The following is a 23373-nucleotide window of genomic DNA, read 5'->3' as shown; positions in this document are numbered from 1 at the left end:
GGAGGATCCCTGCTGAGTGGGGATCCCAACTCGGGCTAAAACCCAGGACCCCAGGATCATGACCCCAGCCAAAGGCAGCCATTTAACGGAATGAGCCACCCAGGTGCACCTGTCTTTCACATTTTATAAACAAGATGTACACCCTACAACAACTATAAAACTGATATTATTCCTTATTAATATCAAGTTTAAATTAAAGGCGGCCCAATACACACCAGTAGCCATTTGGAAGGCCTTCTACAACACCGTTTCAGGATTCTGGGATTTTAATAATTAGGCATAGTATAATCCCATTTTTGCCATCTATTTTTGCAAAAAAAAAAATACTTAACTAATTCATGTTCACATACGTTTTGGCAAAAAAAAAAAAAGGTCACGAAAAAATATACTTAAGTATATTGTGGGCAGAAAAAGAGGTGAACAAAGTTATCAAAACTAGAACTACTTGAACTCATAAGATGCTCAAACAACCAAAGACCCCCCCCCACCCAAAAGCAAAATCATTTTCCACTGGCAATAGGAACACCCAGAAAAAAAACACGAATTTAGCACAACCAATCTTTAATATCAACCGATATCTATTGATAAAAAATGACTTACTTGTTCTCAAAAACAACTGTGAGGGAGTCTTCATGAACATCTTTGATAAATCCCTGCAAAAAACAAAAATATTATCAAAACCATGTCAATATCCAATTAAACATTCCATTAGGGGCACCTCGCTGGCTTGGTCAGTAGAGCCTGCAACTTTTGATCCCAGGGTTGTGAGTTCAAGCCCCACTTTGGGCGGAGAGAACACTTAAAAAAAATTACATTAACTGCAAAAGCCTGTATTACATATACAAATATGGAACACCTAAAAGAACACAAAGCTTGGAATTAGGCAGATGTGGGTTTGATTTCCATCTCCACCATTTATGAGCTATACAACCTCAGAAGTTACTTAGCCTCTTTGAATCTCTTTCTACATAGTGTCATCTACCCCGGAATTAGGAAAAAAATGAATGTACATCCCTAAAACATCAGAGGTATTAGCCGATACTCAAACAGAGCAAGGCCGTCTTTACTACTATGACTAGGAATTCAGGCTCTTAGAATCAGGCTGCCAGGGTTCATATCCCAAGCTCTAGCATTTACACATTCTTGGGCATAATTTTAACCTAATGGTTCAGTACAGCATCCTCATGGAATTATGAAAATTGAGAGATTTAAGGTTCATCATAGTACTTGGTGAAACTACAAATATCATAAATATTATACTCCACCATTAGTAAAAAGCATAACTACATTTTGAATACTAATCTTCCATTAATTTAATTTTTCCTACCAACTTCTCTTCTTCCTTCACTTAAAAACAAAAAAATTAAACTACAGTAAGTACACTGCCTCAAAACCATTTTGGAATGAATATAAAGATTCACAATAGGGGAGCCTGGGTGGCGCAGTCGTTAAGCGTCTGCCTTGGGCTCAGGGTGCGATCCCAGCATTCTGGGACTGGGATCGAGCCCCACATCAGGCTTCTCCTCTGGGAGCCTGCTTCTTCCTTTCCCACTCCCCCTGCTTGTGTTCCCTTTCTCACTGGCTGTCTCTCGCTATCAAATAAATAAATATAATCTTTAAAAAAAAATTCACAATAAACATCGATGGTCATTTTCTTGTCTTAAAATTAATTTTGAAACTAGTATTTTTAATCTATCTTCATTTGACTGATACAGCTGAAACGGTAGGAGCTGACATTCAAGAAAGACCAAAGGACATGGGTGTAGGGTGTTCAAATACTTGCTCTGCCACTGCATAACTTGGGAGTGCAGTCCACTTGGCATTTGTATGATTACAAATGACATTAAGTGACACTTTATATTACTGTCAGGAAGAACTGCAAAATTCTCAATCTTAACAAATGCTTACACACACTCTGAGCATACTCAGTAAATAACTTTCCAAAACATCTTTATCACACTAGACTCCATAATATCCCCTTAAAAACTAGCTAAATAAACAACACACTTGCAGTACTTGGTTAAAACAAGGCAGGGATGAACATTTCCGGTTTACCTCATCTTCCTCCCCAAAAGTCCATTTAGTAATACTGAAGGAGCTTTAAGGCATAAATCAACAATAAAAACAATAAAGAGAAAAGAAAAACTTTGCAACAAAATTTTGGAAATTTACAAAACAGAAGTATCAGTAATTTTAAAAACAATTACTAATATTGAAATACTTACTATATGTCAGATAGTATTCTAAGCAAACAGCAAACCAAAAACTGAAACAAACTGGCAGTGGAAAAACTGAAAAGTAAGCAAATCACTACTATCACCCCAGAAAAATCCGAAGACAGAAACTCTTGGAAAGGAGAGGATAACAGATGTGGCTAAATATAAAATCATTTTCCTTAATAATACAGATTCACCAATCACAAAGCGTAGTTAACTGATAATTCTAAAGTCACTGCACTCCTCTCACATTTGCTACTCATTTGCATGACTTTGTATTTGGCCCTGATCTCACATCAGCTTCAAGTGTCTATTATCTGATTTGTGTGCTATGGGACATTTCAATACAAACGTCCTCATCTGAGGCTACACTCAGGATACATTCCTTTCACGAGTGTTATAGCAGCTCCGGCCATGCAATTCCAGAGACATTAGTTATTCCTTTCTTTCCGAAAGCTAAAAATTAAGAGCTGTCATTCCAGTTCTGATTATCTGACCATGGTATAATAATGACAACCTGTCCAGTTTCTCTATTTCTAGTAGGTTCAGCCACACATCACTTTCTGCAAGCATTCTGGTCAGTACTTTCAGAGTTATGTTACCAACAAATCTATCTCTATTAATACGCTTAGCATTTATAAGGAATATTTCAGAAACAGAGTTTCCAAGTTCATGAATATGAAGTAAAACATACCTTATCATTAGAGGTTAGTCCTTTTCGACTTTCACTGAAGTTTTCTAGTCCTTCACAAACAACTTTCAGAGTCTATCTAGAATGTTTCGCTAAGAAATCTTTGCCATTTCTGTATACTTCACAAAATGAGTTCCTTCAGGTCAGAGTTGCAAGCTACTGGGAAATTCTATCCTTCATTATAATAAAAATCTATTTTCTACCTAAAAATCAACGTTTATTCAATGCTTTCCAACTCATCCCCACTCTACTTCCACCATCACCATCAGCTTTGTTTGGGAGCACATCATCTACAAACTTTAAGAAAAAACACAACTCCAGACACCTACTTGAATTACTAACATCCTTCAAGCATAGGTTAAATAAAGGATGAACTGTTAATTAGCAAACGTTCTAATCCCCAAACCCCAGATTCTAGGAATAAGGTGCTTCTAATGGCCAGATCTCTAAGAAATTGTGTCCTTTGGATGCAAGACTCAGACATCACTTCTCACGGTATTTCTGTATGCTTGGAAGCCACCACAATGATGCTGCTAGGTCCCTATACACTCAAGCCCCAAAATGGCAGGGTTAGGTCATTACCAAAATCTGAGTCAGGGGAGAGTAAGTAACAATGGTCATGTCTGTCTGCACAAGACAATAGCAGGGCCTTATGACTTTATGTCTCCACAACTTCTGTACCTCCTTGTGTTCTAATCCAACCTTTGGGGATTTTGTCTCTCTTCCTATTCAGCATTCATCTGGCCCAGGACCTGTATTTCTCAGAACAAAACCTGTTACATTTTTTTCCTCTTCCCACATATATTCAAACATGAAAATTCCAAAACATCATTATAAAATGGTCCCTTTATATGCGAAATTCTTAACTATAAAGTATCATCATCAATAAGCAACAAGGCAGTATAACCATCAAAAATGTGGTCAAAATGTCTTTAGTATGTTGTCCCCAAGAAAGCAACAAATAGAACATTACACAGTAAAAACCCAGGAATGCCACAAACTATGTGTAAAATGGAGATAAGGGAGGGGATGAAGAGAACAGCAAAAATCCCTAAGCTGTAGAAGTACTATTTGAAGAACTGAAATTTTCAAAAGCAATACAGCCTAAAATTTTTTAAATTCAATAATGGAATAAGGTGGCAAATTAATAATCAGCTTGCTCTCTAGATAAAACAATAAGCAGCTGAAAATAAAACAGACAAAAAATAATCTAATGGCAGCAGCAATGAAAAATTAAAATCTTAGGAATGCCCTCAACAAGTACAACAAATATGTACAGGACCTATGTGCGGAAATCTGAAACTGGACTAATGAATATAGAATATTCAAGAAAATTAAATCATATCACATCCCTAAATCATCTTGATATTGTAAAAATTTAACATGCCCCTAAATAGGACTCCACTAAAATAACTAGGAGTGTATGATTCTGTTTGGGGAAAAGAGGTTCATCTTAAATAAAATTACACCAAAGTCTATTTTTAAAATAAGTTAAAACACTCAAAAACGAAACCTTTAAGTGGGAGTACAGAATAATGAAAACACTATCCCTACCAAATATTAAAGCTTATTTTAAAGCTACGACAATCAAGACACACACACACATTTTAAGAGAACAAAACAGATTCCAAAAATAGGTCTAAGTCATTTAGGAAATTACAAATAGGGGGAAGAATGGTTTTTAAACAGTATTGGGACATCTGAATAATTATTGAAATAAAATGAAAATAGGCATTTTCACCAAAAATATAATCAATGGATGAAAGATTCAAAGTTTTTTAAATCAATAAAGATTCCAAGAGAAACCGTAAGTTACTTAAAACTTCAGACTAAAGCAGACCTTTCTAACCAAAAACACAAAACACAAAAGCTACAGGGCGCCTGGGTGGCTCAGTCAGTTATGCATCTCACTCTTGATTTCCACGCAGGTCAGGATCTCAGGGTTGTGAGATCCAGCCCCATATCAGGCTCCACGCACTCAGCAGGGAGTCTGCTGGAGGATCTCTCTCTCCCTCTGCCCCCCCCCAAGAGTGTGCACACATGCTCTTTAAAATAAATAAATCTTAAAAAAAAAAAAAAAGCCACAAAATGTTTGACAAGTTTATACTACTTAAAAGCTAAAAGTTAATAATCATAACATAAAGAAAGGAAAGGGAGATGAAACAGCAGAGTTAAATCCCCATTGTCTCAGGTGAGCTAACAGGTGAACAAGCTAATAAGCGAAAGTAACAATGAGTATGAACTATGTAAATGCATAGTTACAGAAAAAATAAGTTGTAGTTTCAATTATATAAATCATTTTTAAAGTCTTATGTTTACTGCTATTTGTTCTGAACTTTGCTTTTCTCCTCCCACTTTTTTGCATATCCTTCCATTATCAGAATATAAAAAGCAACCTCATTTTTTTTAACATTCACATTTAAGGTTAGCAATTTTGAGGTGGGAGCTTAAATTGCTTGCAGAAAGAACAAAGTGCAAAGAATTACCTACCTAACTTAAAGATAAATTTTTGATGACAGAGAATACTACAGCTGAAAAACAGATTTTCAGCTTGATGAGGGCAGTCATGGGGGGGGGGAATCCTACTGGTTAAGCAGAAAGAAACATGGTATGAATTATTTCAGGAATTGGAAGACCAACATTATAAATATAGTCAAAAATCAATACAAAAAGCAGGGTCTCTGTCTGTGGGAAAGTTACCTAATTCTGAAGATAAAATTTCTATTGGGGCACATGGTTGGTTCAGTCAGTAGAGCATGGGACTCACTCTTAGACCTCAGAACTGTGAGTTCAAGCCCCACACTGGGCTTAAAGCTTACCTAAAAAAAAAAAAAAAATTCATTTATAAACCTTACAGATCCCTCATTTTAGTGAAAGGGAAGCTAAAACCACATATAGCTACATAGCCCCAAAATTCACTCCCTAGGAGGCTATAAATGCTAAATTTAAACACTCATCTCTGGAGCTCTTTTCAGTAACTCATCTTCAATCACATGATAAAATGCTTTTCCTGATTTGTATTTTTAAATTCCAAAAGGTTTAGTAGCAATACTAATTTGAAGAAATAAAACACCTTTCCTAAAAAGCCTATTTAAGGCAAAGTTCCGGGGGGGGGGGGGACTCAATATATACTTCACAACTGGAAAGGCAAGCTATCTTGCCCAAAAGAGGCTTGAAATAAAACAAAATTTTAGTGTTTAAAACCAATTTATCAAAAGGCTTGCTTCAACTGTGATTTACAAATCTAAAAAGACGCACAAATCCCTTAAGAGAACATTCCCACCAAATCACTAAGAACACATCCTAGTTCAGAAAAATTCCTTTGACTACAAAGTAACTATCCTTTCAAATTCAGCCATTTTTTTAAATTTCTCAAAAACCCATTCATAACCGCCTGTAATTGCAACTCATTACATCACAAAATTTACATTCCTTATCCAAGGGAAAACAAACTCAAAAACCTTAACACTCAGCAAACTACCCAGAAACCAGACAACTTGAATCCTCAATTTGAAGTAAGGTTTTAGAGTGGAAACCCAGATCCAAAAACCTAAGATTTATAACCTAAAGTTGTAACTCTTAAACCTCAAAATTCTTTTTTTTTTTTTTTTAAGATTTTATTTATTTGACAGAGAGAGGGAGGGAGGGAGATCACGAGCAGGTGGGAAGAGTAGGAGGGGGGAAGCAGATTCCCTGTGGAGCAGGGAGCCCTATGCAGCACTCGATCCCAGGACCCTGGGATCATGACCTGAGCCAAAGGCAGACGCTTAATCGACTGAGCCACCCAAGCGCCCAAACCTCAAAATTCTTGTTAGAAGACTTTACTGACTGCCAACAGACTGAGCCAAAAACTGCTAGCAAGAAACCATACAATCTTCCTAAATGGAGGGTAAGTTTTTTGAGACTCCAGTCTCAAGTGGTAAAAAGCAAAGGAATATCAAAAATCTCTAGTTCACATTTATTCTCCTAAGCATAAGGTAAAAAGTTCTCACACTCACATCACTGCCTCCTTCAAAATATTCTTATATAATTCAAGATTCACTCTACCTTTAATACTTCTATCAAAGCTTTTCTTTCTAAAGTCTTTCTCAGGACCACTTTGCTGAAATTTTAAAATTTTATTTTTCTATTTGGCCACAACAGTCAAATAACATTTTTAATGCCTTTTCCAATGTGTTAAAACATCACAGTTGAGGACTTAATTACTGAAGCAAACTTGTGATAAAATACTGTATTTCTAAAAATACGTCGATTAGAATAAATTATATGTTAAAGACACCAGGCTCAGTTTGTTAGATTCTGTGTTTCCTCTAATGGGCTAACTCTCCATTTTCCCCAGCTGCATCAGTTACTGCTGTGGATAAAGATGATTATGAAAACACAACCCAAGAGAAAGGAAAAGTTAATAGCATAGTTTGTGCAAAATTCACCTCAGATCCTTCCATGCACCCCCCCCCAAGAACTGCCACTGCAGATTTGATTATCATTTGTTATCCTTTGATCAATTATCCGTTTATTTACTGATGTCATCGTTTGGCCCCAGTCTATCTTCCCAGGCCAATTTGTTAGATACTATATCTAACAATTTATTATCTCTGAAATCAGAATACATCCTACCAATTGATGGCAAATCTTAGAGACTAGCAGATAACCTCATGGCAATCAGGATATAAATGTCACCGTCTGAGCATGTTCAAACCTGGTTTGCTTGCAATTTTCTGTAGCACTTGACTGCAACCTCTTGACATTTTTCATTCAGCAAACCAATGAAGGCCAATTTTAGGAAAGATTAAGATTTCTTACCAGAAGGTTGTTCTGTTGACACCTTCTGATAAAATCAAGACAGCACCAAAACTTGCAGAGTGGATGAAAATTCCTTCAAGAAAACCCTGGAGATAATAGAGGAGAGCTCTTTTAAAGTATACTTGCAACATCAATGCTCTCCATGACACTGAGGAAGATATTTTAAGAAGAAACACCATCACCTGCTTGTGAAGATGTTTTAACCAATTTATTTTGTTTTTATCTTCCATTTTATGCATGCAAGCATTTAAAGACATCTTTCAGATGAGCCTGGCTGGCTCAGTTGGTGGAGCATGTGACTCAATCTCGGGGTTGTATATTTGAGCCCACGTTGAGTGTAGAGATCGCTCAAAAGATCTTAAAGATAAGGGTATCTTTCAGTAAGTATGAACTACTACTCACAGATTAACTGACAACACTTCTTAGTGTCTCTCAGAACCAACTCATTTTAGATGAAATTATACGGGTCTTCCGCTAACTTCCCAAATCTGTGTATAGAAAAGTAACGTATTGGGGCGCCTGGGTGGCACAGCGGTTAAGCATCTGCCTTCGGCTCAGGGCGTGATCCTAGCGTTATGGGATCGAGCCCCACATCAGGCTCTTCCGCTATGAGCCTGCTTCTTCCTCTCCCACTTCCCCTGCTTGTGTTCCCTCTCTCGCTGGCTGTCTCTATCTCTGTCGAATAAATAAATAAAATCTTAAAAAAAAAAAAAAGTAACCTATTCCTTAGACTCTAAACCCTAATTTAAACTGTACAGACACCTCCGCTGTTGGCTCACTTTCATACCTCAAATCAACATGTCAACAGTCAGAATCATCTCTTGTGCTGCTTTACACTCTACATGCTATGATCCATTTTACAAGAGTAAAAATAAAATAAAATTGAATACAGCACACAGTATTTTTTAACCAAGGTTCTAAGAGAATACAGCCCAATCACTAAGGCATTCACCATGGGTACTGAACTTCTCTCCCGTTCATCTAGAATGGTACTAGCTATACACTACCCTTACAAGAACTAAGAAGATAGTGCTTCTGTATTATAATCTGGATGAGACAATCTATTATGTGAGAAACTGACTTAGAGGCTCCTAGCACAGGTGATCATCATTGCCTAAGTAATTTTACACGTCTCAATTTGCAAAGAATCGAAGCTTCTTAAACTAAGGTATTCCCAGGCACTCAAGTGCCCAAAGTACTTAAAGCTACTCCTCTCCCCAAAAATACCATGAGAGGGGCGCCTGGGTGGCTCAGTCGTTAAGCGTCTTCGGCTCAGGGTGTGATCCCAGGGTCCTGGAATCCCAGCAGGGAGCCTGCTTCTTCCTCTCCCACTCCCCCTCTGCTTGTGTTCCCTCTCTCGCTGGCTGTCAAATAAATAAAATCTTTAAAAAAAAAATACGATGAGAAATCTTCCTCCTGGCGTTTTTATATCAAGAAATGTAAATAATTTACAATTAAACATTTTGTTTCAGGACTGTGTATTCAGGTAACAGATATAAAAAGAACTCATAAGGGAAGGAAAAAAAAAATCTCACTACAGCACAATGGTTTTACTGTTAAGATTGGGTCTCAGATCCACTACTTACTTTACTCCGCAGTAGGTAAAACAAGAGGGCTGAGGGCAGTAAGATAAGGGTAATAAGACTCCCAACTGTATTTTTGCCACAAAGCAAGTCACAATGTTCTCCTTCAAGGAGTCTTTACATTCTTCCCGGAGCACTCCAGAGACTTTCTGGAGCAATTCTCAAGAGGTTCTAGCAACCCTGAATGAGACTGAGCTCTCCTGGATGCTGGGCATCCTCCTCCTAATTCCCCCACATGCAAAAACAAACAAAAAACCCCAAAACAGATGATTTTTTAAAAATACACAGCACTAGCACATTTGCCTATGAATACTCAAAAATAACTCCTGGTGTAGTGAAGATAAAATAAATGAATAAAAACACAAGAAAATTTAAGAAGTTCTATATATAAAATGACACAGGCTGTGTTTAACCAGGACTGGAAACCCTGGAGCCCTGATAAGGAAAAATTAGTTCAGTATGTAAAAAATAAAACTTCTCTATAACCAGAGATACCAAAAAGTCAACAGGTATTAAATGAGAAAGGGGCACTCTCACAATAAGAGATTTCAAAAAGTGACAAAAGACATCCAATAGGAAAACAGACAAACAACAATTTATGGAAAAGCAAATCCAAATGCCCAACAAACATTAAAATTCACAAGAGGGAATCTGCAAATAGAAGTTCCACTGAGATAACCATTTACACCCAGACGACTGGCCAAAATTAAAGATTATAGAACCCACTTTCTGGCAAGGATGTTCAGAAAAGCTTTTATATTTACTAACAGAGAAAATAGGAAGGGTTAAGCCTTTTGGAAAGTAATGTTAACATTTATTAGAGCTAAAAAAAAGAAAAGTTCCCTTCCACCAAGCTTCCCATTCTTTGAAACCTCTCCAATGGAAACAGGTATGTGGCGTGCAAAAAACTGAAAACAAAGTGTGAGTGTCTATGAACTGGGGAATGGCTGGATATCATAATTCTTGCCATGAAATATTATGTAACCATTTAAAAATAAATTACACTCCAAGGGAAAACAGCCAAAATACAGAGGATCCTATTTTTATAGAGCAATACTGAAAAAAACCTACATGTGCATATGTATATGTATCTATGTACCATTCTATTGAGTGTAGACAAAAATCTAGTATGAAATATACCTGGGTATAAACACTACCTGAAATGGAGCGGGAATGAGAGGAGATTATGTGGCAAAGGGGAGCAAGAAAAAAAGGGGGGGGGATTTACAACAAAGCAAGTTCGTGAATACTTAATGCCTACATGTAAAATTATACATATGTATGCATATATATTCTTTAAAGGACTGAGATATATTCTAAAGCACTTTGTCAACCAGCACTTCTTCCATACAGCACATATATTTTCCATCCCTAGGGATCACAAAGCTAGATCCTAATAAACTGGTTTGATGCCTACAACACCTAAATGATTTGAATTGTAATTTGATTCCAGTAACAAGCACAAGTATTTAAGACTAACACTGCAATCAAATTTCTTAACTTCAAGCAGTACTTTTTTTGAAGACCTACATAACTAAATCTATAAGCGGAAGTCATTTCAAATCAATGGACACATGTTCTACAAAAAAAGTCCACAAATTCATTGATTACATTATGTTAGAAAAGTTACTGCATTATGAAGTAAGTTCTAACACGGAAAAAAAATTATTCCAAGTAAACCTTTTCAGCATTCATTAGTACTGAACATTTAACTATTCTGAGTTTTTAAAAATGACAATGAAGATATAAAGATTTCATTAGAAGGCATAAATACCTACTAACACTTGTCTGTCAATGTTCTTGGCTTGTTAATTTCACATATCCAACAGTTCTCCTTGAAATGTAATTACCACAGCCACCTGAAACTATTATGACTTTCCAGTTGGAAAGAGTTGAAGCTCCCCATAGTTCTATGTATCCATTAGGTTCTGTGACATCAGAACTGAACCAGGATCAACATGTAACAGTTAAAAAATTTACAACTGAGTGAATCAGAATCAGAAATGAAGTTAATTTTGCATGTATGCCATTATATTACCTTAAAATTAAAAACAAATCAGAGTGTCCTGAAGCCAAGAATAAGAGATCATCTGTTCACTTCAACAAACACGTACAGAAGCCCTACTATGTACCAAACACACATTAAAAAGCCACCGGAAAATTTAAGACTTGAGAATATCCTGCAATCTGAAAAACTACAAAAGCAGAAAGTTACAAAATGGAAAGAAAATTTTTAGTAGAAAAGTTTTACTATGATTAATTAGCCACTGAAAGAAATGCAGAGATACAGAAAGCCTGCGAGTCCTGACCCTGAAGAAATCAACAGGGAATGCATGCCATGTTCATCTCCCAAAAATAACCACAAACTTCATCAGTTATTACTGGAGGAGACCTCTACTCATTCTCCCAAAAAAGCTAAGCAAGAAATGCTGAGGCTAAAGTGAAGGAAACAAATTAAAATAACAGATATTTAACTGAGATTTAATGCTGGCTCAATTTTGCAACTGCTTTCAGCATCTTTTATTTTTTTTTTTCACTTTTTTTCAGCATCTTTGTATGTATAAATATATACATTCAAATCAACAAAGCAATCTTTTGTATTCATTTTGTTTTGCTCAAGGTATTTATGAGGACTCAATATTAAAAAATTTAACAGAATGATCAAAGTCACTTACTATTAATAAATATCTGCCAAATAATATTCCAAAACCTTTAATACTCTATACTACATGGCAAGATTACCCAGAGGTGCCTCACGGTAAGAAAATCTGAAAAAGTTTCATGTACAGTTGACACTTGAACAACACAGGAGATAGAGGTACTCACCCCAACACAACTGAAAATCCACATATAACATGTGACCTCCCCCAAACTTAAAACTAATAGCCTACTGTTGATCGGAAGCATTACCAATTACATAAACAACCTACCAACACGTATTTTATATTATATACAGCTGGAAAAAATGTTAAAAAATGACAAAAATACATTTATACATGTTAAGTGGATGCATGTAGTTCAAACCTATGTTAAAGGGTCAACTGCATATGCATAAAGCATTTCAAATATTTCCCAAAATACTTTATACAACGAGCAATATGAAACTAGCAACTGAGAATAGTATATTTAAAAAACTGTCTAGCATAAATTATAATGTGAAGCATACACCTAGTTTTAAGATTTCTAGCAGCCGTATTTAAATTAAAAAAAACAAACAGGTAAATTAACTTCAATAATAATTTTATTTAATCCAACATATCCAAAATATTTTAACAGGTAATCCCATTTTAAAATTACGATGTATTACATTCTTTTTTTCATACTAATTCTTTGAAATCCGGTATAGATTTTACAATTAAAGCACATCTCAATTCACACTAGCACATTTCACCCATTCCTAGTGGCTGCCATATTAGAAAGAACAGATTTTTATCAAGACACATACCAAATCATTTCTCCAGGAATCTTCCCAATTAGTTCTCCTGATTCCCACTGTATTAACACCTTGTTAGTAATAGTATGTAATTAATAACTTGATAAGCCATATATTTGAACTTTAAAAAAAAAATCACTTTGAAGGAGGAAAAAAGGGCCCTGTCAGGCCAACAGGCTCAAAGGAGGAGGAGGAGAAGGATGATAAGGAAGATGAAGAATGGTATTCTGTAATAATGTGAGGAATGTGCATGTGTACTTAGACAACTGTTTTAAGAAGGTGAATTCAAGTACAGCTCAGTATTAGCTTCAGTATAAAACTGCTCAGATTTTTGTATAGCTGATAAGATTCTTTTTAGAGAAAATACTTTAAAAATCCAGGTTGTCGGGGCACCTGGGTGGTGCAGTCATTATGCATCTGACTCTTGGCTTCAGCTCAGGTCCCGTTCTCAGGGTCCTGGGATCTAGCCCCTAGTTCTGCTCAGCAGGGAGTCCACTTGAGATTCTCTCTCCCTCTGCCCTTCCCACTCCCGCATAGCTCACGCCCTCTCTAAAATAAGTAAATCTTCAAAAAAACAAAAATAAAAATGCAGGTTGTAACTTTTTGAAGGGCTCCTATATACAGTTAGATTTTAACACTTCTGATGCTAAATGTTTCTAAATAAGTTTTCTTAATTTCTTGCCTTGTGTACTGTATGTAGCACAGCAAACTTGAAGAAATTAGTTTCAGTAGTAAGTTTTCAGTTTTTTAGAATATTGCATTTTGTTTTTTCATTTTTGTAAATATTTTTATACCTTACTGAAGTCTGAAAAACCAATCTGAACCCTGAATCAGCCTATTAATTTTATGAATCTAGATTCACTTGGCCTCAGTTTCCTCAGTTGCTGTTAACATTATCTCCCCTTCACTGTGATTCAGAAGACTAAATGAGATAAATTCATACAAAGCACCTGCACAGTCTGATAGACAGCCTCAGTGTTCAATAAATAATAGCTTTCTTAGAACTAGATAGGACCTTAATGAACAGAACCTAGCATAGACCACCACTTGATAAACTGTTAAAAGCAATCCAACTGCCTTATACTGCAGATGAAAGGGGGAAAAAGGGGTCTTAAGACCACCTCGTACAAGAATTAGGATCACTCATGGAATGCCTATCGATCTTCCCACTATTTAAAAAAAAAATTTTAAAAAGGCAGGACACCTGGGTGGCTCAGTCAGTTAAGTGTATGCCTTTGGTTCAAGTCATGATCCCACGGTCCTGGGATGGGGATCCTGCTTCTCCCTCTCCCCGCTCGTGCTCTCTCACAAGCTCTCTCTCAAAAAATAAATAAAATCTTCCAAAAAAAAAAAAAAAAAAAGGCAAGCTAGCTTGGGGTACCTGGCTGGCTCAGTCAGAAGAACATGCAACTCTTTTTTTTTTTTTTTTTGAAGACTTTATTTATTTGACAGAGATAGACAGCCAGCGAGAGAGGGAACACAAGCAGGGGTAGTGGGAGAGGAAGAAGCAGGCTCCCAGCAAGGAGCCTGATGTGGGGTTCAATCCCAGAACGCCGGGATCACGCCCTGAGCCAAAGGCAAACGTTTAATGACTGAGCCACCCAGGCGCCCCAGAAGAACATGCAACTCCTGACCTCAGGGTAATGAGTTTGAGCCCCATATTGGGTGCAGAGATTACTAAAAATAAATAAAACTTAAAAAAAAAAAAAACTAGTTTGCTACATCCTTACCATTGTGGTAGAGAACTTGCTTCTTGAATTATCAAGTGTTTGCCTTGTCTGGGTTTTTTGTTGTTTTTTGTTTTTTTTTTTTTAAGATTTTATTAATTTATTTGAGATAGAGCACAAGCAGCAGGGAGGGACAGAGAGACAGAAGCAGGCTCCCCATTGAGAAGGAAGCCCAACTAGGGGCTGGATCCCAGGACCCTGAGATCATGACCTGAGCCGCAGGTACTTATCGGACTGAGCAACCCAGGGGGCCTGCCTTGTCTTTCTAACTAAAATACTTAAGTAAAAGCCCACTACTCTAATATTTCCTTTGAAGAACCTATACTAAATTAGGCATTGGAAGTGAGAAGCCCTAGAGTTAAATCTCATTTCAGCTACAGTGTATTTATGGACAAGTTACTTGTAATTGTCAGTTTCCTAGTGCATAAAATGGGAATAAAAACACAAATCTCATGGAGTTTTTGAAGGAACAAAATCAGAAAACACTAGTATAAGCTTCAAAGACTATCTAGTAAATGGCAGACACAGTAAACTATTACCTTACAAAATGCACACAAATATCTGATGTTACAAGAAACATACAGGCTCGTGAAAATATGGGGAAAAGTATGTTTCTGTATGTACCTAAAGCTAAGGCCTTGACAATGTATCTCTAAGTAGATAAAAATTTTTCTTTTTCTGCTTTTCTGTTCTCAGATTTTTCATACTTACATATTGCTCTTGTAACACAAAAACAAAACTTTACAGAAATGTAAATTTAATTATTAAAAATAATGTTAAATCTTGGGGCATCTGGGTGGCACAGCAGTTAAGCGTCTGCCTTCGGCTCAGGGCGTGATCCCGGTGTTCTGGGATCAAGCCCCACATCAGGCTCCTCCGCTATGAGCCTGCTTCTTCCTCTCCCACTCCCCCTGCTTGTGTTCCCTCTCTCGCTGGCTGTCTCTATCTCTGTTGAATAAATAAATAAAATCTTAAAAAAAAAATTATGTTAAATCTTAATTTTTATGTTTTTATAAAAACACATTTTAAAACCTGTATGATTAGGGGGATCTTTGGAATTTCCATCTGTGTGGACTCCCCATATGTACAGTATTAAGTCAAATCTTTCGCTAAAAAAATTTCAATAAGAAAATGTACAACTGAGAATTATCTTTAAAATATCTGGAAATGTTTTTTTTAATTTCAGTGTCCCTAATATTAAGACAGCCACCATCTATCTTTTCCTCAATTACTAATCTGCAAGGAAATATTCAATACTAACTTTGAGAAGTCCGTACTCTCTCAAGAAACTCCTCTACTGAAACTCTATAGGTCATCATTAATGCTAATAAACCTACTGCAAATGTAATTACTCTCAAATTTCATTTTAATATTAAGGTAAAGTAACAGCAAATTTCGGAAATATCATAGCACTCTGGTTTGTAATCAAACCAGAAATTGCAGAGCTCTAAAAGTAATTCTGTCTTCTACAGAAGGCCTGAAATTTCATTCAGCCATCTTAGAGATTACACATTTCCTTGGAACACCATGGAAACTTTCCTTTACATCAGCCAGAAATTGAGGGACTTACTTTCAACTTCTATTTAAATTATATTTTGCCTACGGCTATGCAAGGTACAATGCTATTACAAAGCTCAGTATCATATACATCAGTTGTTAAGCATTTTAATGACTCCAAATGGGCACAGGGGTTTTTTTTTGGGGGGGGGGTAACTGAAATGTTCTACAGTGAGGTTGTGATAATGGTTACACAACTCTATAAATACACTAACAACCATAAAATGTAAATTCTATCTTAAATAAAAGCACCTTCAATGGCCAGTTGTATAAAGCCTAAGATGCCTCACTCTAGGTAGAAAAAGCTATGAACAAATTTTTAAATAAAATTATACCCTCTATTAGGTACTTAACATATCTCCCACTCTTCCCAATCCCCAAAGATTTACAGAGCGGCAGAGAAGCATATCAAGTTCTTATCTCCTTAACAAACCACAGATCCACTGTTGTTAAAAAAACAAACAAAAAAAAGCAAGATGCAAAATATAGTTTTGTGGTTTTTTTTTTAAAAAAGATCCTAATTTTAGGTCACATCTTCTTTTAGCTTTTCACTGGTTCCAATTAATTTGTAAGATGAAGTTTCAGTTCCACCAGAAAATCTTTAATAAATGTCTACAGAGCACTGCCTCAAGGCATGATGATACTGGCTACTAAACCCAAGACTTTGAAATTTACTGCGATGAGCATTTACAGCTGTGTGTGCATATGGGGGGAGGGAAGAAAAAGGAAAACCAGAATCACCTGCACACTGAAAAAAACACCAGGGAAAGAACCAAAATGTTAACAGCTGTTATCTGAAGACAACTTCTATTTCCAAAATGCCCTCACTGACCACTATTATTGTTTAAATTAGAAAATTTTACTTAAAATTAAATTGCTGCTATGCTAAATGAAAGAAGCCGGACTCAAAACACTTAGCATACTGATGAATCTACATATAGGACATTCTGGTAAAGGCAAAACTATGGGGACAGGAAAACCCTCTAGGATCTGGGGGTGAAAAGAGAAGGTGACTACAAAGGCACATAAGAGAAGTTTGGGGAACAGTGGAACTCAGACCATCGTGTTGGTAGTTGTTACACAACATTTACCAAAACTCATGTAATTATGTACCAGAAAAGGTGAATTTTACCACATGCAAAGTAATCTAAAAAAATCGTGTAGTTAAAAATAATAAACTGTGCAGCAAACCAATTTTTTTCCAAGTGAGCAGTTCCGTGGGATTAAAAAACTGGGGATATGAACCACCTCAAATCCTTCATTTTATAAAAAAGATACGCTCAGAAGTGCACGGATGGGTAAACACATGGGAATTCTAGGTCTGTACTTCAGTTTACCATTAACTAACTTCAAATCCAAGGCTCCTCCCGCCTCACCATTCTCTCTATTCCAGAGTTCTGAAGACCCCAGTTTCCACAATGGGGGATTATGGTAGGGCATAAAATTCCAAACGTTCAAGTGCAATTATTTTAGTACACACATTGTGGCTAGGATATTTCCCAACTTTTGCCTAAATACCACCTTCCTTTGTGAAATAAAAATGAGTAATGGACTCAAAATCTAAGCAAAATCAAGCAGACCTGTAAAGTAAGGATAAGGATCAACAATACTTCAGAGTTCCACAATGGGGACATTCACTGTGAATTTGATTTTTAAAAAACTATGAAAAACGAACACTACAGAGGCGCCTGGGTGGCTCAGTCCGTTAAGCATCTGCCTTCGGCTTAGGTCAAGATCCCAGGATCCTGGGATGGAGCCCCAAGCCAGCCTCCTTGCTCAGCAGGGACTCTGCTTCTCCCTCTCCCTCTGCCCCCCCCCCATGCTCTCTCGCTCTCAAAATAGATAAAATCTTAAAAAAAAAAAAACAACACTGTAAACAATCTTCAAACTTTCAAACTGATAACCTTACATAATCTTATAAAATAAAAATATTTTCTATAACAATTAACACAAATACTTAGCTAAAAAAGTAATGTTCTATCGACCACATGCTACAAAATAAAGGCAAAAAAATTTTATTTTTCAATTTGCCAGGGGGGAAAAAAAATACCTCCATTACACAACAATTGTATCACCATACAGTGGCAACGTGAAACTTTTCCACGGGGGCAGTGTGCAAAAATGATGAACCTTACCTACTCTTGACGGGATTAAGTATGGCAAGGCCATTCTTTGTGCACTGTGCCACAACTGTATCTGGGGTCAGAGAAGGCAACCACTAGGTTTCAATAACAGAAGTCAATGAAGTATCTACTCAAATTTCAATGAGATCTTTTGTTTGACACCAAATGTTAAATCTAGACTTCTAATATATCAGTCAAGCAAAAAGACTCCTTTCCACTGGGCAGTCACAGTTTTTACTTTATGCTGACCACCTAAAGCGACTTAAACTTGTAAAAAGCTTAGGGAGATTCTTTAGACGCCAACTGCGATTCCCCACCATGCTATTACCACGTGACAGTTAAACCAAATTCACCTAGCTTGTCAGTAAACTACAAAAGGGAAAACAACGCTAACCAGAGGAAATTACGACCACCAAATAAAACAAAATCCCCTGGAACAAAAGGTACGCTGAAATGAAACCCAGAGAGAATATATTCTGCGTACACACAATACTCCTGTATTAAGAGGAGGCCCTTCATAAAAATAGCCAGGACTCTCAAACATTTGAGATCCCGGCTTAGTAAGATTGACTGACAGACACAGCTGGGGAGATTTTGTATTGATCTTGTAACATCGTGGTATACTTCTGGAGAAAGAATCGGGACAAGGGACCGTTATAATGGCAAAACTGAACTGTAAGGATTTCATTTTCAGTTATGCGACCCCTACACTGGAAGCCCCCACTAAATTCCTCTACTCTCGAATTCCTCTTCTGTTTTCCAGTCCCCATCTCATAATAATGTATCTCCCGGTGCAAACAAAAAACCTCGTGGGGAAGAAACAAAAATCAACAGTTCTTTCCAAAAACACTGGATAACTAACATAAAGAAATCAGTCACCTCCCCACCAGTCTCCCTGATCGATTTCATTTTTTGAATCTTACTTTAAAGCCTGTAACTCTAGCCTTTTCTTCCGTAATAAAGGGGCTAAGGCGCCGCCCAATTTCCCAGGCCGCAAAAATATTTCAACCCGCCACATTACAAGGTTTCCTAGTTTTCTCTTCGATCCTAACCCTCAATTCGGCACCCGCTTCCTAGTCAGACACTAAAGTTTATTAGCCCCAGACCCTAATACAAAGGTGAATTCTTAAGATTCCGCGACGCAACCCCCTCCCAAAGGGGTGGGGAGGGGTCGGAGCAGCGGGCCGATGCGCTCCCGCTCGGCCCAGTCCGAGGGGCGGGGGAAGCGGCTGTGACCACACAATCCCACCACCTCCTTTCACGACTCCCCAACCTCCCGGCGCTCAGGCCTGCTCCCAGGGAGCTCCCCGCCGCCCAGCAGCGACTCGGCTTCTCCTCACCGGCCCGCCAAGGGCCGCACTAGCATCCAAGAAAAAGGTTCATAAGTAGGAAAACGCAAGAGGTGTCCGACGTGTTGTTTCAAAACATAACGGAGCCCTGGCCCCCGAGACCGTTAAACCGCGGGTGGAGGGGGGAAAAGCGATGAACCCAGCAGCCCCGGGCTTCGGCCTGGCCCCCCTTTTCGACCCCAAACCTCACTCTCCGGGACCACCAGCCCTCCCCCAAACCTGCCTTAGCTCCCAGAACACCCGACAAAGCGGCAAGAGGGTCAGTACCTTGTAGAAAGCCCCGTTGGAGCCGCGAACCTCCACCGTCAGCTCCGCCATGTTGGAACCGCAAAGGCCGCTGGGAAGAGATTCTAGAAACTTTCCAACCAGAGGGGAGGAGGGGGGAGGGGCGTAAAGGAGGCGGGGGGAGGGGGCGGGGAAAACAGGGCGGGGACTGGGATCCCCCGCCCCACACCCCTGGGGTCTCACAGCGCAACCCTGACTCTCCCAGCGGGATCCCTCCGCTCCTTACATCACTGGTCCTGGGCTCCGCCCGCCGCTGCCAACGCCCCGTTCGCCTCCCGACACAATTGTCAGACCTTTGCTGACCCTCCCCTACGTCCCCGCCCTCCAGTGCCCACAGCTTCCCCGCTCCAGCGGGTGGGTACCTCCAGCCGCCCCGGCGTGAACTGCCTGCGCGGATGCCGCCTGCCCCACGGATCTGCTTTCCGCGGGGCTCGGGCATTCAGCCCGTAAACTTCTTGCAAGTGCTGGTAACCGTGGACTAGCTTCCTCATCTAGGGAAGAGCAAGTTTGGGGGGCTCCAGTTTCCCACTGGCACAACCTTTGGGCGGGGGAGGGAGCCTAAAAATGTACATATTATGTCCTCCAAATTCTTTTACCTCGCTCTTTTTTATTTAAATCGGTGGCCTTCTCTTCAAATTCACAGTCCCACGCCTCCTCACACAGTTCGCTGGAGCCTTCTCCCCACCTGTTAACATTTCAACTGGTTAAAAGTCAGGCTAAGTATTGAAGTTAATTTTGAGTCGGACGTGTTTACAACCTGCATGAGACTTTACGTTAATACCCATTGTTAGAAGTAGTCAGGGAAACTTGGTACTGAGCGGGACACCACGTTTTCCCCTTTGGCAATGCCTGCAAACTTCCACAAAAAGGATCAAAGCAGAGTCATCTTGTATGGCTTTCTACCAAGCATTATGTCGGAGATAGTTCGAGTATCTATTTTAACAATACCAAACCTTTTCCCAAAGCAAGGCCCTTGGAAAAAATGCTAGGACTCTTTTATGCGTATGTTTTATTAGCATTTTGACAGAAAAACGCTTTAAAAAGGATGCTTTGCTGGCACTCTGTACTCTCAGAGAAATGCCCATGGCCCAAGCCCTTCTGAGGACAGGGGGTCCTAAAAATAGTGTACATAACGTCTCATCAGCACAGCTACGTCTCCAAAGGTTCAGAAGGAAAACAGTCTGCAACAGTGTTCCTTATTGTTTTGCTATATACAAAATGATCTTTTTAAAATGTTGATTATGGTGAGGAAAATGTAAACAAACTAAATTCCTTCAATGAGTTATGGCCACCATTTATTAAGGGCTTAATCTGTCCAACACTTTATATACCATCTTATTGTGATCCTTCAGAATTACAACGCCCTCGTTTGCTTTTTATTCCAACAGCTTTATTGAGATATAATTCACATACCAAGCATTTCATCCATTTAAAGTGTCTAATTCAATGGGTTTTAGTACATTCACAGAGTTGTGCAATTACCATCAAAATCAATTTTAGAACATTTTCATCAGCCCAAAAAGAATTCCTGTATCTGTGGGCAGTCCCCCCATTTCACCCAAGCCCTAAGCGCTATGCAATCACTAACCTACTTTCTGTCTATAGATTTGCTTAGTCCAGACATTCCATATACGTGAATAAATCATACAGTATGTGGTCTTTTATGACAGTTCTTTCAGTTAGCATAGTGTTTTCAAGATTCATCCATGTTGTAGCATGTATCACTACTCATTCCTTTTTATTGTCAAATATACCATTGCATGGATATATAACATCATTGTATTAATTCATTCACCCTTTGATAGACATTTGAGTTGCTTACACTTTTTTTGCCTATTAGGAATAATGCTGCAATGAAGATTCCTGTATAAGTTATTGTATAGACAGATGTATGTTTTCATTTCTCTTAGGTATATACCTAAAATTGAAATTGTTGGCTCATATTGGTGCCAGCAGGCTGGGACCAGCCAAGAGGGTCCTTGGCTTCACACAGGATGGAAATCAAACGTGAGCCAGCAAGAGATGAAAGCAGAATTTATTGAAGATAAAGAGAAAGCAACTAACAGAGTGAGTGTCCATGAGACTCAGAAAGGAAAGGAGGGAGCCTCATCTTTTTTCAGGGTCTGGGGGTTTTTAATGAGGGCGGAGTTCTGGTGTATGGTCCTCTCAGGCATCCAGGAAACAGAACAAAGACAAGGGCCCAGGTGTCATTCCTTGGAACCAGGGGATCTTGCATTCAGATATCTAGCTCCAGTGGTCTGGAATGTGCATTAGGATAGCTTCCCTGGTCATTCTCACCTGGTTCTTCTTTAGATGTTATTTATTCTAGAGAACCATTAACTCCTTGTCCCTTACAAGGAGGATAGACACTATTTACAAGGCATGTGTAAAATGGAGTGGAGGTGAAGGTACTAGCAAGAAAAGAAGCAGGAAAAAGGAGCAAAAACAGATTTTTATGGAGTCCTTCAGTTTCCCTGTCTCAATATGGTAATAACTCCATTTAATCTTTTGAGAAATTGCTAGACTCTTTTCCAAAGTGGCTGCACCATTTGCATTTCCATCAGCAATGGATGAAGGGTCTAGTTTGCTTCATGGGTTTTTCTTTCTCTCTCTCTTGCTTTCCCTCTCTTTCTCTCTTTCTCTCATCTTCTTTGTTTCTTCCTTCCTTCCCTTCTTTCTGTCTTGTTGTTTTGGCCTTCAGTGTATTGTTTTCTTCTGCTTCCCAATGTGAGTGACTTTGGGTAGGGCTGCAAAAAATCCATTTGGACACAAACTTAAGCATTCCATATTATCTAAACTTCGAAGAATTAAAGTTGGTCCTCTTCAGGACTTGCATGCTAAAAACATTTGAGTTTGCCCCCATCCCCACCCGTTCCCACTAACACTTTACTACTACTGCTAGGTAGACCTCATGATTTCCATTAAACAATTGAGAGTCACAGCAACCAGTCATTTATCAAAGATCACACAAGTTCTAAGTAGCAGACTAGGATTTAAGTCTTCCCCTTTCCATTTCTTTTTTTTTTTTAAGATTTATTTATTTGAGAGAGAGATAAAGAGCATACGCCAGCAGGAGGAGGGGCAGAGGGAGCAGGAGAGAGAGAGGATCTCCAGCCAACAGGGTCCCTGCTGAGCACAGACACCCACCCCCCACCCATACAGCTCGATCTCACAACCCAGAGATCATGACCTGAGCCAAAATCAAAAGTTGGACACTTAACCAACTGAGCCACCTTTGGAACCTCCCCTTTCCATTTCTAAAACCCCCATCAATGACCCTGTTATATTCATAATGGAATATTACACAAAGTTTAAAATTTTGATGTAGATCTATTTTCATCATCTTGAAAAGATGTTTGTTATTAAAAAGAAAAAATGTCAATTATATCTCAATAAAATTAGAAAACAGTAAAAGTAAAAAAAAATTGTAAAGGAAAAGAAAGGCACAAAACAGCATGCATAATCACATTTAAAATAGTGTGTGTATTAATAGTGTATAGTTCCAGAAGGGGGACTTATGGTTGACATAAATTTTATAATTGTTACATTTTTTGCACTGTTTGGATTTTTTGGAATGAGCAAATCTCTTGATTCTCACATTAAAAA

General features: G+C 38.3%; 1 protein-coding gene across 8 annotated transcripts in view; it reads right to left on the bottom strand.

The window, feature by feature from the left end:
* FXR1 (FMR1 autosomal homolog 1) overlaps window positions 1-20213 on the bottom strand; it is a 60398-nt gene extending 40185 nt beyond the window's left edge. For 2 of the 8 annotated variants that reach the window (XM_044383909.3, XM_026498081.4), the window contains exons 1-2: window positions 19750-19966; window positions 601-653 (exon numbers count right to left, since the gene is read on the bottom strand). In XM_044383909.3, coding sequence (XP_044239844.1) covers window positions 601-653; window positions 19750-19800 — 104 coding nt within the window. In that variant the 5' untranslated portion in view covers window positions 19801-19966. Of the gene's footprint in view, window positions 1-600; window positions 654-19749 lie in introns of all 8 variants that reach the window. The other 6 variants (XM_026498090.4, XM_048214943.2, XM_044383900.3 and 3 more) reach the window with 5 other exon arrangements.
* Window positions 20214-23373: the final 3160 nt, after the last annotated feature.

Source organism: Ursus arctos, unplaced genomic scaffold, assembly GCF_023065955.2.
Source record: "Ursus arctos isolate Adak ecotype North America unplaced genomic scaffold, UrsArc2.0 scaffold_4, whole genome shotgun sequence".
Taxonomy (NCBI): domain Eukaryota; kingdom Metazoa; phylum Chordata; class Mammalia; order Carnivora; family Ursidae; genus Ursus; species Ursus arctos.
This window is presented reverse-complemented; position numbering and strand designations above follow the sequence as displayed.